The 17,314-nt window shown below is 32.0% G+C and overlaps 2 protein-coding genes across 2 annotated transcripts in view; one reads left to right on the top strand and one right to left on the bottom strand.

Annotated features, from left to right (window-relative positions):
* The window catches only part of LOC139517536 (arylacetamide deacetylase-like), a 572,982-nt gene that overhangs the window by 501,369 nt on the left and 54,299 nt on the right, over positions 1-17,314 (bottom strand). The gene's annotated exons all lie outside the window — the stretch shown is intronic.
* LOC139517514 (GPALPP motifs-containing protein 1-like) lies at positions 112-7,531 on the top strand (the record flags this gene model as incomplete). Its single annotated transcript, XM_071308670.1, is given in 6 exon segments — positions 112-164; positions 3,365-3,876; positions 4,513-4,686; positions 5,198-5,284; positions 6,566-6,625; positions 7,314-7,531. Coding segments are annotated over 6 exon segments (1,042 nt in total), but the record flags the coding sequence as incomplete, so codon positions are not given.

The following is a 17,314-nucleotide window of genomic DNA, read 5'->3' as shown; positions in this document are numbered from 1 at the left end:
GAAAGATACAATATGATTAGATAATTTTTTTGAGTTGACCAATCAAATATTGTGACACAGATAAAACTTGGTTTGATTAACAAGATGGATGCAAAGTGAAACTAGACCATATCACAATTTAGAAGAAATGTCAGGAGGTGAATATGGTCCAGCTTTACCACCAGGCAAGTATCTGAAATCAGAGTCTAATTTACAGAAAAGAGAATAATACGACAGAAAAAAAAACAGAATAGAAAAAAAATAGGCCCCCAAAAATTAAGATTAAGAATAGAAAATACAAATAATACCCCAGTCCCACTAGGCCATGATCGCACTACGATCTGTGAAAAAAACGAAAATATTGATGATCGTGGTACGATCGTGTAGGTAGCAGTAAGGTCATACCACGGTCGTGTTGAGGTCTTTAAGATCGTGAAGAGCGTGGCCAACTTTGAACATGTTTAAAACAAACGTGGTGAGGTTGTGGCGAAATTAGGTTTTAGTAAAAGCGTAGTGAGAGGGCACTAAGATCGTAGTAAGATCGCAAATGTCGCTGTACAATCGTAGTGAAAGCGTGATTCTATTTGGAGAGATTGCGCTACGATCTCACAGCGACGTTATCACGACCCAACTACGCTTCCACTACGACTTTACCACGCTGTTCACAACCATAGTACGATTCTAGCACGCCCTTGCCGTCCTCATCACGCTTTTCTCACGACCTTACTACGTTCACACTACGACCATCATTATTATTGTCATTTTCACATAACATATATAAAAAAAAATCCCTAGATTTTGTTTGTCTGAATGTATTTATCCATTTGCTCTAACGGCTCAACCATGCTTCTCGTTTTTATATAGATTAGACCGTTGTTTTTTTCCTGTTTAAATGGTTTAACATTAGTATTTTTTTTGGCCCTTAATAGCGTGCTGTTCGGTGTGAGCCAAGGCTCCGTATTGAAGGCCGTACCTTGGCCTATAATGGTTTACTTTTATAGATTTTTTTGTTGATGGAGAGTTGTCTCATTGACACTCATACCACATCTTCCTATATATATTGACACATCTGCTATCGTTCACTAAAATATCGTCATTTGAGCTTTATGGACCAGCAATAGGTTGTAATTTAGGTTTGATTGGTCGTTCCGACATCTCTTGATGACAATTTTATACTACTTATGTGTATAGTATCAGTTTAATTGAAGTCTGGAGCTGGCATGTCAGTTAACTGCTAGTAGTCTGTTGTTATTTATGTGTTATTGTCATTTTGTTTATTTTCTTTAGTCACATCTTCTGACATCAGACTCGGACTTCTCTTTAATTGAATTTTAATGTGCGTATTGTTATGCGTTTACTTTTCTTCATTGGCTAGAGGTATAGGGGAGGATTGTGATCTCACAAACATGTTTAACCCCACTATTTTTGCGCCTGTCCCAAGTCAGGAGCCTCTGGCCATTGTTAGTCTTGTACTATTTTTAATTTTAGTTTCTTGTGTACTATTCTCTGTTTTAATCAGAAATAGAAGGAATGAAACTATATTGATATGAAACACGATATTGACGGTATACGTGCTATAATCGCAGTAAGATCGTGTTGCAATCGGATAAGTCAAGGTGAGAACGTGAAGAGTGTAGAAAGGTCTTTATAAGCGTAGTGAGGTCGCAGAATAAGCGCGGTGAGAACATGATTAAATCATAGAGGGATCGTTGTAGAAGCGTAATTAGGACGTAGTAGCATTGTGAAAGCAACGAAAATTAACATTTTCATGCCGCTCATACCGCGACCTCACCACAATCTAAATTTATTTTAGATCGCGGTGAGCGTGGTGCGATCGTGGTCTAGTGGGACTGAGGCTTAAGTATTTTTTTATAAGTTTAATATATTTTATATAAATATATTATAATGAGATGAGAAATCATATACGATAATCCAAGATGAGGGGTTAGTAGAAGCCTTTGGCTTATGTAACGACCCGAAGATAAAGGTATAAAGGTATAAATGCTTAAAAATTTTCACTGATCATGAAATAGTACACATTTTTGTTTAGGGACAAGCTGAAGCCGGCCTCATGATGCGTGATTTTGTTTCTGTGTTGGAGATCGGTTGGTAGCCTTTGACTGTGTTAGGTTTTTAGATGGGAACTTCGCGTTGTGATATTAAGACTAGGTTGACTCTCAAGAAAATACTGCTGTACAGTTCAATTTCTATTCAAACATAAGCATAAACATTGTTACAATTTCTACATAGATATGCAATGTCATATCTTTAGTGGTGTCAGCACATATACTATAATAGTAACACTTTACTTTCCCACAGTCCTGGACATCCTGGTCACGGCACCAATGTTAGTGAGGTACTGAGTTGTGTATTCGCTTTGTGATAAGACTAGGTTGAATTCCATGAAAACACTACTGTACAGTTCAATATTCTATTCAAACATAATCATAAACCTAGTTACAATTTCTACATAGATTATGTAGATACACGACGTCATATGGTTAATGGCGTAGGTACAATAAATAACGCTTTACGTTCCAGCTATTCTTGACAGCATTTTTTGTGGTTCAGTATTACCTTACTGTGAGCTGGTACAAGTACCTTTCTTGCAAAACTTAGTGTTTTCTCTTCCTTGTCTTGGACTTGTCTAAGTTCAGCTCCTATGGTGTCGTAAAACGTGTCTGTATCCAGGGTTGAGTAATATGAATATTTCAATTAAACTGTTATTTAGTTTAATGTATCATTTACTGGTTGATCTTGTTCTTGACAAGTATACAGTTTCTAATTCTTCAGTCTTACAATCTCACAGGAAGGTTATGCTTTAGGTCCTGATGTTAAGTCATCAAACCTTTAACATTTGTAAAACAAAACTCTAGCATTTTGTCTAGGTTGTTCTTACTCTATTGAATCGACCAATTTCTAACAGCTTCAGTATTTTCAGGATCGAAATTTTACCCTTCAACACTGACAATCTTTCCCAGGAATTTCTTGCTGCCATTAAACTGTAGCTTTTTTGGCTTCAACTTAAAAAAGTATAAAAAAAACAACGCATTATATAAATTACATGCTTTTTTGGATTTACCTTCATCAGGAAAGCTCAAAGCAAAATATTTGAAAGTCAAGTATTTATAAATACTGAAACAATTGAAGAGCTACTTCCTGAATCTGTCTAATGCATGCTCTAAGTTTTCCAAATGATCGTCAAAACTTAGTTCTAGCTACACAAACATCAGCAAGATAGGCATGGAATAAGTAACATGCCAGTCTTTACAAGACTAGCTGTATTATTGTACAGTAAACGCTGTGATTATAGGCTCTGCATGTGCTCAATTGAAGGTATTGAAATTAGTCCTATATTTATTGATATTGTTGAATATTTTTTCAGGATTACAAAAGTCTGAAGACAGTGTGAGGGTAGCCGGACCTGAGCTGCCACCACACCTGAGAAGAACTTCTAAAGATGAAATTGGGCCAAGTTTCACTCAGACAGTGGCAGGTCCTATTGGACCTTCTTTACCTCCTCATTTGATGAAAGACCTCCATAATGAGGATGTTATAATTGGACCAGCAATGCCCCCACAGATTGATAATCCTGAAAGTGACTATTCAGAAGAAGAATCAATAGGTCCAAAAGTGCCTTTTCAACTTAAGAATAAGGGAAATAATCCAAATAAATCATCAGTAATTGGGCCTTGCTTGCCACCTCATTTAACAGCCAATACATTACAAATTACTGGTCCTCAACACATTTTAAAGGGAAATAACTCTGGTATTGAAGATGATACTGATGTTATAGGACCAATGCCATCTGAAATGTTAAGAGGGGATGCCAGTAGAAGTACAGCAGCAGAAATAGAATCAAGAGCAAGACAAATGAGGGATAGACTGGAAGGAAAGGTTGGAATTTTCTGTATTCACTCATTTTCATGGTGATTATTACATAAATTGTAAAAAGTAATGCTACAACTTTCAGTTTTGGTGATTGGGCTGAGTCGAGCCCCTTTTTAACTGACCTTTACATATAAATAAGAATATGTGGTATGATTGCCAATGAGACTGTCAATTACATGTATCCAAATTATGTGAATGTGAGTAACTATAGGTCAAAATCCATCCTGTATAATAATCAGCTATAAAAGGTACCTACAAGACAAAGTTTGAAACACTTCAAGCATGAAAACGATTGATGACAAAACAATAAAAGTAAAAAATAGTACTTTTTTCAAACCTTTATCCAATTTTTTTCAATATTTAACAGATGCTTCATTCCAAGATATAGCATCTGATTACAAAAGATTAGTTTTTTTTCAATTTTCAGTATTTTGCTGCTTAGTGGACCTAGTTTTTGGCAGTCTACATTACACTTCATGAGACACATGTGGTATTGTTTAATCCATTATTATATTATTTACAATTATACTTATATCAAACAAAAATTTGTAATTTGTTTTATAAAAAAATCATTGAAAAGATATTCTTGTTTTGTTTGTTTTAAACCAAATACTGACATTTCATATGATATTGTAAATTTAGAATAACACAGAAGAAGAAATATCTCGAGAATCCTGGATGACAGAGCTACCGTCTGCTGAGCTTAATCGGAGTTTAGGTTTACAGGCTCGTACCTTCAGAGCAAAAGCTGGACCAGATATGTCGGATAGATCAGGATGGACTGATACTCCAGCAGACAGGGAAAAAAAAGCAAAAGTAAAAAAAGATACAAGAAACATTATTTATTTAAAAGAAGTATATATAGATGTCTCTGTCATATTTTACTTCTGAAGAGTTGATTTATGGCGGGGCTTTGTTGTGAATTTTTGTTATCTTCTAGCCATACTAATTATTATAAACATAAATGTTCTCCCATTTACATTTTCTCTAATATGTTCATTATATTTACCCATATTTGCAGCACAGCTGAATCATTTTTACAACTAAATGTTAAATATTAATATTTTACAATATTTTCAAGTATTTATATTGATATTTTACAAATTTTCAAGTATTTTGTTTTTAAGACACAAAAATAGATTTTATGATATTCTTCTATTACTGTAACAAGCTTTATTAATAGTGATGTATATAGTAAAATATTTTGCAGTGACAGTACTGTAAGTAAGTGTCGTTCAATATATATAACTAGTTGATTTTTTTCTCACTTCCTACAAAGTCATGGGAAACATTTTATGATAATTTATAACTACATGTACATTTCCAGGAGGAAGCAAGTAGAAAACGTCCACATGAAGATGTAAGGCAGTCAGAAAGTGATAAACAAAGGTCTAAAGAAATTAAAAAATATAATGTAAGTTATATAAACAAACCGCCCATCTCTCTAACAGCAGGTTAGAAGTCAAACAATTATATTTGACAATCCTTTCATTCATTGATGGAGATATAGGAAGATGTGGTGTGAGTGCCAATGAGAAAACTCTCCATCAACAATTTATGCGACTGATTTAAAGATTCTTAAAATTGTACTATCGGTTCATTTATTTTATGAGGTCTTATATATACCATGGATTTTGAAGTGATCTTTTACACATGAATATACTTTTAAATATATGCATAATACATTTTTTGTAGAACTATTTGTCATTTATCATAAAGACTGTAATTTCATAAATGAATATTGCATTACCAGGCATAATAATAATAAATACCAAAAAAAAACAAAAAAAAAAGAATTTGTGAAATTTAGTTTCTGATTCAATATTGTGAAATTAAACAACAGAATGATCAAAATAACAAGCTGTTGAACTAATGTGATTTTCCTGAAATCTATGCAGTTTGTATATTTAACTTCATACTGTAACTTGCAACCTAGAACTTTTTGTAATGCTTGTAATTTGTACACATAACGAAGATAGGCATATTAGAGAAAAACACATACTTTATATTTAACAAGTAATTGGGACTAATTATGATATTTGATTCAATATGATATTCAAATATTATAATTGTTTATGATATTTTAAAAGTTCGTTATGATTTTCGATATATGTGATAATTATTTATGTGTAAATCTTATTTTTTGCAATTTTTAGCTGATTTATACATTTCTGAAGAATTTTTCAAGGTCTCATGGTCTCAGTTTGACATCATTTTTTTGCATTTCTTTGATTTTACTTGTGAATTCAAAAGAAAAAAAATTGACTATGAAGAAAGAAATACAATATTCTTTGATTTCTCTTTTAAATTCAGAAGAAAAAAATTGACCATGAAGTAAGAAATACAATATTTTGAAAGACCTATAACATCCCATTGTCTAAAAAAAAGATAAGGGGCAATACACTAATTTCTTTTGCCAGATAAATTTTAAAAAATATTCAATAATAAATATAGAGAAAAATTGTTTAAATTGTTCCAATCATACTTCCTAGTCTTAGGCTTTAATGAAAGAGTTACACAAGTTGATTCAATGCAACATGGTTTTGATGACATCAATCATTTAAAATAACTTTTGCATACATGGGCAACCAGTGATAAAATCAGTATAAATTCAAGTTCCAATGAATTATTCTTGATAAGGAAATGTGTAAAATCCTGAATTATGACTTTGTACAAATATTGTTTTAATTTACAGAAGTCAAATAGGCCAGAGTCATTGTTAGAATTGCATCAAAAAGAATTAAAGAAGAACAAGGTATAGTTGACTTTATTTTCAATGTAATACCACTTTATGAAACCTGTTCTTTATGACCAATAGCTGGTTACTGTTTAAAGATACAAATGAGTCTAGCTACATTTTGTCACTATTAAGTTTTTATTATCCTTTGATTATTACATTTTTAGGTTCAATTTTAAATATCACATTAACTCTAGTTAAGATTCTTTAATTATTTTATTTTTACAATTTATACCATTGAATGAAAAAAAAAAATTTATGAGTTAAATGTTACCTTCACATTAGAATATGGAATGTGGGTCCAGTTTAAAGAAAAATTCTTTTACATTGAACAAGTATGAAAATATTGAATGATAGCATGACAATTAATGATAATTTTAACAGACCTTACATAATATATAAATTATATTATATGTTATATTGACAATGAGACAAATGACCTTCAAAACCAAAGGAGTGAATTAAAACAACTGCAGGTTATCATATGACCTTTGACGATGAGCATAATTTATACCATACAGTAATTTATATAAGGTAGAAGGATGAAGAAATGTGAAACAATTAAACGAGGAAAACTATTGACCTGATTTACATTAATAACATTAAAAATTGATTACAGAGGGAAACTATCTGTATCTAATGGTCTGTACATGTTATAAGGTTGTCAACGTTTCAGCTGCTTATTCTTTACATTTATCTTATCTAGAAAAAGACTGAGGACAAACCAACAGAAAGAAGACCATTTGACAGAGAAACAGATCTACAAGTGAATAAATTTGATGATGCACAGAGAAAAGCCATCATTAAAAAATCACAGAAATTAGACAGCAGATTTTCTCAAGGTGGCTCACAATTTTTATGAAAACTTTCACAGAAAAAAGTTTCATTGTATACTTTGAATACACATTAAATTATTTATAGATAGGACTGAAAAAATTACAGCATTTTTGTACAATTCATATCCATGATAGGCATGTCTTATATTCATATGATCAAAGTCTTAAAAACAAATCTGCTCAGCTCATCAAAGCAAAAAAACATTGAAAAATTTCTTTCCCACACATGAGTGGTTCTGTCTGAACCAAATTTTGAAATTGAGTCGTATGATGTTTCTATTCAGATTTGCATCTATTTTTAAAAAGACATACATGTACTAACTTTTGATGGAAAAACTTAATGATGGTACCAGTTGTGCTATATTGCTACCTTTTGCATTTCAATAGAATTGTAATATTTCATTCTCACCAAAGATCAAATGATGTAGAAGTTAACACCTATAGGTCACTGTTCAGCCTTCAACCATGAGCTAAACTCATTCTGAAACCACTAATTACAGACATCTAACATGAGACAAGCACATACAGAATGTGGATACGATAAACATGATTGTGGGTGCCTGACACACCTCTAAACCTGGAACAGTATTGTAAGAGCACATGAAAAAACTATAAAAACTAATCAGATAAAGCACAAAAACGAACAGCAACAAAAAAAAAAACACTATAAAGACACAAAAATTGGATCTGAGAGTACTGACAATTATTGAAAGTTAGTTCAAGTCAATTACTTCCAATTAAAATATCAATAAGTGCACATCCGGTAAAAATTCTGAGAAAAACATAATCTTGTGCAATGCCACAATGCAGGTATCAACAAAATCTAGGACAGTGAATGTTCATAGCTTTGTAGCTAAACATATTTACCGGTATACCCCACATACCGGTTACAAAGTTATGGCCTAAATATGTCACTGCAACAGATCATAACTCCTCTGATCCACACAACAGAATTTTCCGAAACATAGCTTATTAGGACATAATATGTAGATGTATTTATGTTCTACCTCGCTTTCCTTGTCTAAACATAAATTATTTCTGATTCTATATAAACAAACAACAAAGACTAATACGGCAGGAGTTACACAACAAACAGTTTTCATTTAACAATTTTTTTTCAAAATAAACCAATTAAATATTAAAGTCCATACATCATTCGTCATTATATTCTCTATATAATCATCTCAACTGTTCATACTAATATCTACAAAAAGAAAATACAAAGAATTATGATTTATACAAAGCATAATATTGCAATCTAAATGTAATAAAGTTGTGGAACAAGTTTGGTATGTGAAATCTCAAAGAAAAGAAAAGGGCACTTAATACAGTACATAAAGTCTGAAAACCGAATTACTGTACAACAAAAATATTAAGAAATCTCGACACGAAAAGAAAAACAAATATCAACAGGAAATTATCATTCAACTTTTTTCTCACAGTTATGTCCCTTTTCATTTTTGTATTTGTATGTTACTGCAACAGTTTGTCATTGAAACTCCTCTGAAAACTATACAATAGAATTTTATGAAACTTTGTAATACATTGTAATAAGGACATAATGTGAAGATGTGCATGTCAACAAGAAATTTTCATCAGTTGACCTTTGTAGGAGTAATGAGTCTTTGAACATATGAATCTCATAAGATTTTGTTTGCCTAGTGACCATGTGGAGGCTCACTAAGTTTCTGTAACTAGTTATGTTATAATCTATTTATTAAGAAGAAGTTTACATTGATGGTATTATAATTAGCTGGCAAGATAAACAACAGATTTTGGATGTGCTATTCCTTTTACACTACATTTTCTACAGGTACAGCCAAACTTTAATGAAAGTAAAGGTTTTAAGAAATTTGTGGTAACGAAACACCTGACTTACTAATTACCAGTAATACATAGATTATGTTCATGGAAATACTAAATGTCAAAACAGATGAGAGCATAACAAAAGAGTTGGAATATATAAACACAGCAAGATAATGCCAAAAGGACATCACGTTCTAAAATAAAAAAAATTACCATAGGGATGGGAAATCGTCTCTTTTATTGTAAACTTTTGTGCAAAACAACCAAACCAAGTCTTTATATTTATTGCTACTGGTGCCCAGAGGAATACCTACAACCTGTCGATAAACTTTATTGCTGAAACGTACATAGATGTTGTCCACTAGAAAATTTCCAGCTTTTAATATCATCTCATCACATTTCCAGTAAGAATCATAATTATGTTTGCTTGTTTCACTCTCATAGAAAATCCATTTCCACAAGATTTCAAGAACAGCTAAACACTTAACATGTGTATGATTGTTGCATGAAATCATAATATTATTGCCAACCTTATGTTAATATTTCGAAGCTGTATTGATTCCACAGTCTTTAGCTACAATCAATCAATTATATTTGTCACATCATATATATGTAACGATGTAGCGTTATGGTACAGATATTAAAAAGAGCCTTTGGCACTCTGTTTTATCTTTAAAGAGCCTGCTTCTGAAGTGTTCAGAAATACCTCAGGTTACTATCAATTTATATAACAGCTATTATTTCTATGCTTCAATTGTCATGCTCATATCAATTGTATTTAAAGTAATCTTGGTTGAATGACGGGATTTGATATTTTTGTTAGGCTAAATATGTCTTACCTGTTCAAGCACGACTGTGGTTAAGCAAGTTTTTTGCACAACAATTTAAGTAAGGTACCGGCAAATTAGCTGCAGTTCTGTAGCTATTTTGTCCTGTAATAACTTCTTAAACCCCACTACAACAATATAGTCCACAAACTATTGGGGGACGACCATTTGATTTTCTGTGGGAGACAAGCAGATTTTTTTCTGATTAGCTATTCAATTTCATATGTTGCTACCCATGTTCATTTTGTAAATCACAATTGCCTTATTTGTTCATTTTGTGTTCAACAGATTGACAATATTAGATAATGATTCAAGATAAAATTTAAAAAAAACCATATATGATCGATCATCACCAATACCCAAATTACCTGACTGTTTATAAAAGAACTCGGAATTCCAATATATGTTTGCTTTTGATTTTTTCTAATAACTATGATTTGACACAACAAAGCGGAAACACATGACTCAACATTGAACCATGAATATATTGATTCGTTTTCTAAGGAAATAGAATCAACCCAAAACACTTTCGGCCAAACACACGGACACCGTTTTTTTTCCTTATTTTTATTGACATAGCTTCCCAACATTACCCAGTGACTAAAACCATCAAACTATTCCTTGAAGGAATTAATGGCTTTATGCTCTTTCTTTCAACTTATTCAAACCATCTTTATCATTTTGCATATATTCTTGAAAAGTAATAATATTTTTTTTTTATGCTGACAGTTTCTGTCATAAGCGAAAATTCGTCTTTTAAGGTGTATACTATGTAGCAACATTCCAGCAGCGCCTGAATACAGAGTATATATCTCTCAGTTGATTCGAAATTCCAGGGCTTGTGTTTCCTATCATGCTTTCCTTGACAGAGGGTTGATGTTCACTAGGAACTTTATTAAACCAAACAAAAGTTTCAAGTGGAGTAGTTGAAATTATCCCATCGTAGATATTATCGGGTTTGTCAGATGCCGAGTTGTATGTACTGTCGTTTGCCTGTTATGGTTGGACTTAAAGGGAAACTTCGCAAAAAAATCAAAAATTGATATTATGTCCATTCTGTATAAAAATGCTCAAATTTATAGATATTAAAGTTTTATTCCGCTAAATAAGAGATCACCATCGATTTTAAATTTTGAGTATCAGTTCTCTACTCTCCGCCATCTTGTCACCTTCTCCGATGAAAAATCACGATATGTCAATAAACCACAAAGGAACAAAACTACAGTAAACGATGTAGTCGTAATTGCGTGTCGATATCTTGTCAATCGTACGGTTGTTTTATCTGACTGACTAACTTGATACGGAAAATGGTCTTATATTTTTTAAATAACCATATAGTCTGTTATTTTTAAACTGATAATATTGTAATTAGTTAAAAGTCAAAGTTCAAATCATAAAATGATAAATAAGTGTTCCGTGGAAATTGTTTTCGAAAATCTAATTCGTTCATAATTATTTCAAGTAATAAACTTTATTTAAATAAATTCGGATCTTCCCTCATCTGATCACCAGCATGGCTAAAGGTATTACTCCCAAAGGTATTGGAAGGGGTGTAAGGTGACACGTCCAGGTATTCAATCGATTTCCTGTCCGGCGGGCTTGCAAGTTCATGCATCGTTTCACTTCTGTAGGTATTGATCAGTGTACACGACCGTTACTTATAACTTTCCATTTTGAACTATCAGGTGCATGTATAATATACATTTTTGTCTTGCGTGTCCGAAAGTGATATAATATACTAGTCATTACTGAACTCATACGCTTGTTTATAAATAACATTTCTGGTGTAAAGAATATTATTTATAAAAAAAAAATAATACAAAAAAAAATAATTGAAGAAATACAAATCTATTTACATATTTTTCCAAGGGTTAATTTGGGAAAATGTAATATATACTCGTTGTCAATAGTTTAGGACAGATTGGAACATACCAGAATTATTGATCTAAAAAAATGTGCGCACTTGTCGACGATTCGTGTATACATACGCCTGGTAGAAAGTTACGGAACTATAGTCAGTAGCGCTATTTAAAATATGTATACATGTATACATTGAACATAAGAAAGAAACATACATTTTGTGTAAATTGTGGTAAAAGTTTTGTAAATAGACTAGTCCACGTATGCCAACAGTATGTAATCAACGAATTCGATAGACTATTGTATACCAAAAGAAGAAGAAGAAAAAAAAGAAACAATTTGATTTAAATACAGGTCAATTTATAACTTGCTTTGGTTCATCGAAGTTAAGAACATAGTAAACTCACAGATTTATATATCAAATAAATTGTTCTCGAATAAAGGACGAAATTCGTCATCATCACAATTGTTCCAACATTCATGTAAAATATATGCAACTGGACGTACACTAATAATCCCCAAGGAATGTGAATATTTTCTAGGGAAACTATTGAGTATCAATTTCGGGATTTATTTTCTTTCTTGATATTCAATGACAGCAATTTAAAGAATAAACTGCTTGTCGGATATTTGTCCGCTTTAGGGGTATTCTTGCAAGTTGAACAGACTTATAATAACATTCAAAAATAGGGAAAGATAACATTAAATTCGTTGTCTTTTAATTTTAAACATCGTTGATCAAATAGTTATTTAAGTATATATATACGTTGGGAGACGACGATTATTATAGTTGTCTCAGATTTTAATAAGGACGTTCCCGATTACACGGCTGGTAATCTACACACGCAGAACATTTGGTTCTGCAATGAAAACCGTGAGAGGATTTTCCGGTTGTGCTTGAGTGGAGTAATTTTCACCGCTTCAAAAGGTATGTACATTTCTAAATCTCAATTTTCTTATTCAACTGATCAAAATATTGAAAATCAGAGAATGCTATGCTGTGGTGAATACTTTAACGAAGAGATACATGTATCATTTACCGTTGTACGTAGAGTTGAACTCCTACAAAATCAGTTGCCCCACGAGAAACTGCCTTAAAAAGTGACATTTCAATTTTGAAATGGTTTTATTTACAGACTAACAAGTTCAAATTTAGTTTTTTTTAGGGCAAAGGGTATGAATGTTGTTTTTGGCGGCGTGTACGCTGTCCGGTGTTGATAGACGTCTGAATAATTCTAAAAACTACATTTTTTCATTAAGTCATGCGTGAGGGGATCGGTTCTGAGTGAGGACATCGTGAATGCGTGAGGGGAAGTACAAATCGTATTTTTATATTCAAGCTATGAGTCGTTGAAACTTACCTAAATAAGGCAACATTGTTCATGAAAAAACAGTGCTTAGAGAAAAAATTATGAGATTGAATTATGAAATAAATTGTGGGAACCTAGGTTTAATAATATGTTTCACGAAGAATAAAAAAGAAAAAGTGTTGTCAATGATAACCAAAAATACTGGAGAGATGTTGGTGAGTATCTCATTCGTCTGGATTCGTCCTTTTCAAACTACTCAACAATGTCCAAAAACAGGTCGAATGCAATGTTGTTTAAAAGGAAAACGTCCACTCTGTACTAATGAAAAAAAAATAAAAAATCTTTCCCTTTTCCCTACGTCTGAGAGTTTATCTAAAGCACTTTGAAAAACTTTATATTTTTCCTCAAGGTCTTCCATGTGGTCTTTATCGTGGTTTACTACGTGGTCTTCTTCTATGTCTTCTTCTATATCTTCTTCGTTGTCTAATACATGCTCTTCCTTATGGTCTTCCTCGAGATTATCTTGGCTTTCATCGATGTTCGTGAATAATAAATTCTGTTGATCTGCCATTTTTGTTTCGAAAATTTCGTGATTTTGGGTGAACAGATTACGTCTAATATATATAGGTGTTGAAGTTTTGATCGGCGATATACTTTCCTTAAATATATGTGGTGATCTCTGTGACGTATATTTGACGACAGGACTACTCCAAGAGGGTTTAGTTCGCTTCGAGGGCGGGGATAACTTGTATCTCCATGGCTTTTTGTAGAGATTCAATTTCAGTCCTCTTTTCCCTTTTCCTTTGAACAATGGCATTTTTTGAAATTGAACAAACAATTAATAGTTTGATTTCATTGAATCAGTGATCAGTTTTTATCTATTAAAGTATTAGGATAAATCTGTGCTTTTAATCAGCATTGATCACATTTATTGAGTCAACAAAAGTCACAAAGCCAATGATTAAAAAAAAATGTTTGTTCTTCCCCTCACGCATTCACGATGTCCTCAATCAGAACCGATCCTCTCACGCATGACTTAATGAAAAAATGTATTTTTTGGAATTATTAAGACGTCTATCAACACCGGACAGCGTACACGCCGCCAAAAACAAAATTCATACCCATTGCCCGAAAAAAACCTTAATTTGAACTTGTAGGTTTGTAAATAGAACCATTTCAAAATTGAAATATCACTTTTTAAGACAATTTCTCGTGGGGCAACTGATTTTGTAGGAGTTCAACTCTACGTACAACAGTAAATGGTACATGTATCTCTTCGTTAAAGTATTCACCACAGCATAGCATTCTCTGATTTTCAATATTTTGATCAGTTGAATAAGAAAATTGAGATTTAGAAATGTACATACCTTTTGAAGCGGTGAAAATTACTCCACTCAAGCACAACCGGAAAATCCTCTCACGGTTTTCATTGCAGAACCAAATGTTCTGCGTGTGTAGATTACCAGCCGTGGATTATAAATAAATTTAGTTGACGTTTATCACACTTGAAAAGAATATCTATTCGTAATTTTTCGATTCCATTACAAAAATATTTTTTTCTTTATTCGTACATATTATATTCCGCTTCGGTAGAGTTATCTTCAGATAGTTTCATATATTAATTAATACATGGCTTTCAAAAGTCTAAATGTAAGTGTTCTCGTACATTTTTTCGGCTTATAAAGACAAATAAAAATGGTTTAGTAAAGCTATTTCTAATTTCTAAGTCCCCCTTTTTTATGAGACATAAATCAAGGACAAGACTTGTATATCATTTCATTCTGACATATGAATTAAGTTTCCCGTCTTTAACCGAAAATTGTGTATTTCTTAGTAAATTAACTTATTTGAATTCAAATAAATAATAGCACCAAATATAATTAAATAATTCCACGGCGACCAATTTTTATTTGTCACCAACTTGAATATGTATTTTTAATGTGTGTATTAAATGCTACCACTGATCCGAATAGACAGTCACACCTGGCAAGGTGTGCCCTAGAGGCGTGGTTAAATACCGAAGTGCAAATAACAATTTACCTTTCAACAAGCCATCTACGAGTATTGCCACAGAACCGTGAATACACACATCGTATAAACCTAGCCATAGCAGAGATAGTAAAAGGTCAATAATAGTACACCAACATATTGTCTTTACAGATTATTGTACTTTAATTTGTTCACCTTATCAGTCCGAAAATGCATTTATTAAAAATAAATTTATAACTTTTTGTGTTGTCTACAAAAATAATTCGAATATATACGTTTAACATAGATAATTTATCTCACGAATGAGTACAATTGAACGTCTGTGCGTTTTATCTTCTTATTATCGGATGGTTATTAGATAAAGCATAAGTCATCGGCGCGCTTACGATTACGTTAAAATATGATTAAAAACCAAGACTTTTAATGATTGTATTTTAAATCCCGGCATGCAAAAATCAGGAGAAAACGTCACGACCTACAGGAAGTAGTTGATATTTTTTCATTAATTATTGAATTTCTCCTTTATTACTGCACATATAGCGATAAAACTTTGTGAATATATATATTATGTCATAATGAACATATTTAAACCATAAGTAAAAAATCGTGAATTTTCCCTTTAACCAACAGCACACCTTACGGACTTGGGAGTATGGGTAAGGGCCTGAAAACAATTAAAACAAACACAAAATTATTTCCTTCAACAATAATTAAAACAAAAATACTTTTAATTAAGGCACTGGCTACGGTTACATGGAAATGTAACAATAATAAATAGTAAATATTATTGTTACATTGGAGACTAATTGCCGGAATGCAAAGTTGGGTGAGGAACCGATTAATTACAAATGTAACAATAATTACTGAGGCTACGGTTACATTACGTTATTGCTACATGAAAAACAGAATTGTACGCTTGATTGATTAAACTTAAATCTTCTATAGTTGTATTGCTTCATTCTTTCATATGTACTAAACAATACTTGTAATTTAATATTGATAAATAATATAATATTATTATTCAACAAATGGTGTACAACTTGAATAGTTTTACTACGTATTAATGGTTTTGATGTTCTTAAAGATACTACTCAAGATTAGGAGTGTGACTGTCAAAGGCAAAAAATATAGTTCAATGGTTTCACTTTTTTAAAGTATTTAACTGCACACCTACTCTTATTACTGTCATTATACTTTGGACCAATTTTGTTTATGGTGAAAAAAATTAAACTTGGGATGCGTTTTAAACGAAACTGGAACAATATCAAGTCATACATTGCATACAGCTTTATAACTTGACGCAAATTGATAATCAAAAGCAAAGTTTGCTAACTGTAACTTAAATACTTTAGTACTAAGAAATTCTGTATGTACACGTATCCGTGGAGGACGTAATTTCGTTCATCAAAAATGTGTCGGACTTTAAAAACAACTTACTGGATTTGTAGAAATTGTCATTGTAAATAAAAAATTACAGTAAATAAATTGTATGTTATAAATGTATGTAATAAATGTCATCAACTTTTATTATTTAGTACATATTACTAGTCCCATCGTACATTGCTTTTTTTCATGTAACAATAACGCAATGTAACCGTAGCCTCAATAATTATTGTTACATTCGTAATTAAACAGGTCCTTACCCAACCATGCATTCCGGCATTTAGTCTCCAATGTAACAATAATATTTTTATTATTGTTACTTTCCATGTAACCGTAGCCAGTGCCTTTAATTAATTCTGCAGCTTCGAAATGGACTTTAAATAAAATATCTTAAACTTATGCCTTTTTGCTGAAAACTAAATTTTCACCAAAATATACAATGAGGTCTAAAATGACTCCATGACAACTATCACGAGCTGGTTGACCGTTATGGAATATCCAAATATGACCACGGATATATTCTGTTTATGTCATAACAACAACCCCGTTCCCTTAACTCGATGTTAGAGTGGCGTTCGTATTGCTGATCTTTGGTTTTCTATGTTTTGTTGTGTTTTGTGTACTGTTGTTTGTATGTTTGTACGTTTGTCTTTTTCTTTTTTTAGCCATGGCATTGTCAGTTTACTTTCGACTTAT

This window comes from Mytilus edulis, chromosome 3 (genome assembly GCF_963676685.1).
Source record: "Mytilus edulis chromosome 3, xbMytEdul2.2, whole genome shotgun sequence".
Classification (NCBI taxonomy): domain Eukaryota; kingdom Metazoa; phylum Mollusca; class Bivalvia; order Mytilida; family Mytilidae; genus Mytilus; species Mytilus edulis.
This window is presented reverse-complemented; position numbering and strand designations above follow the sequence as displayed.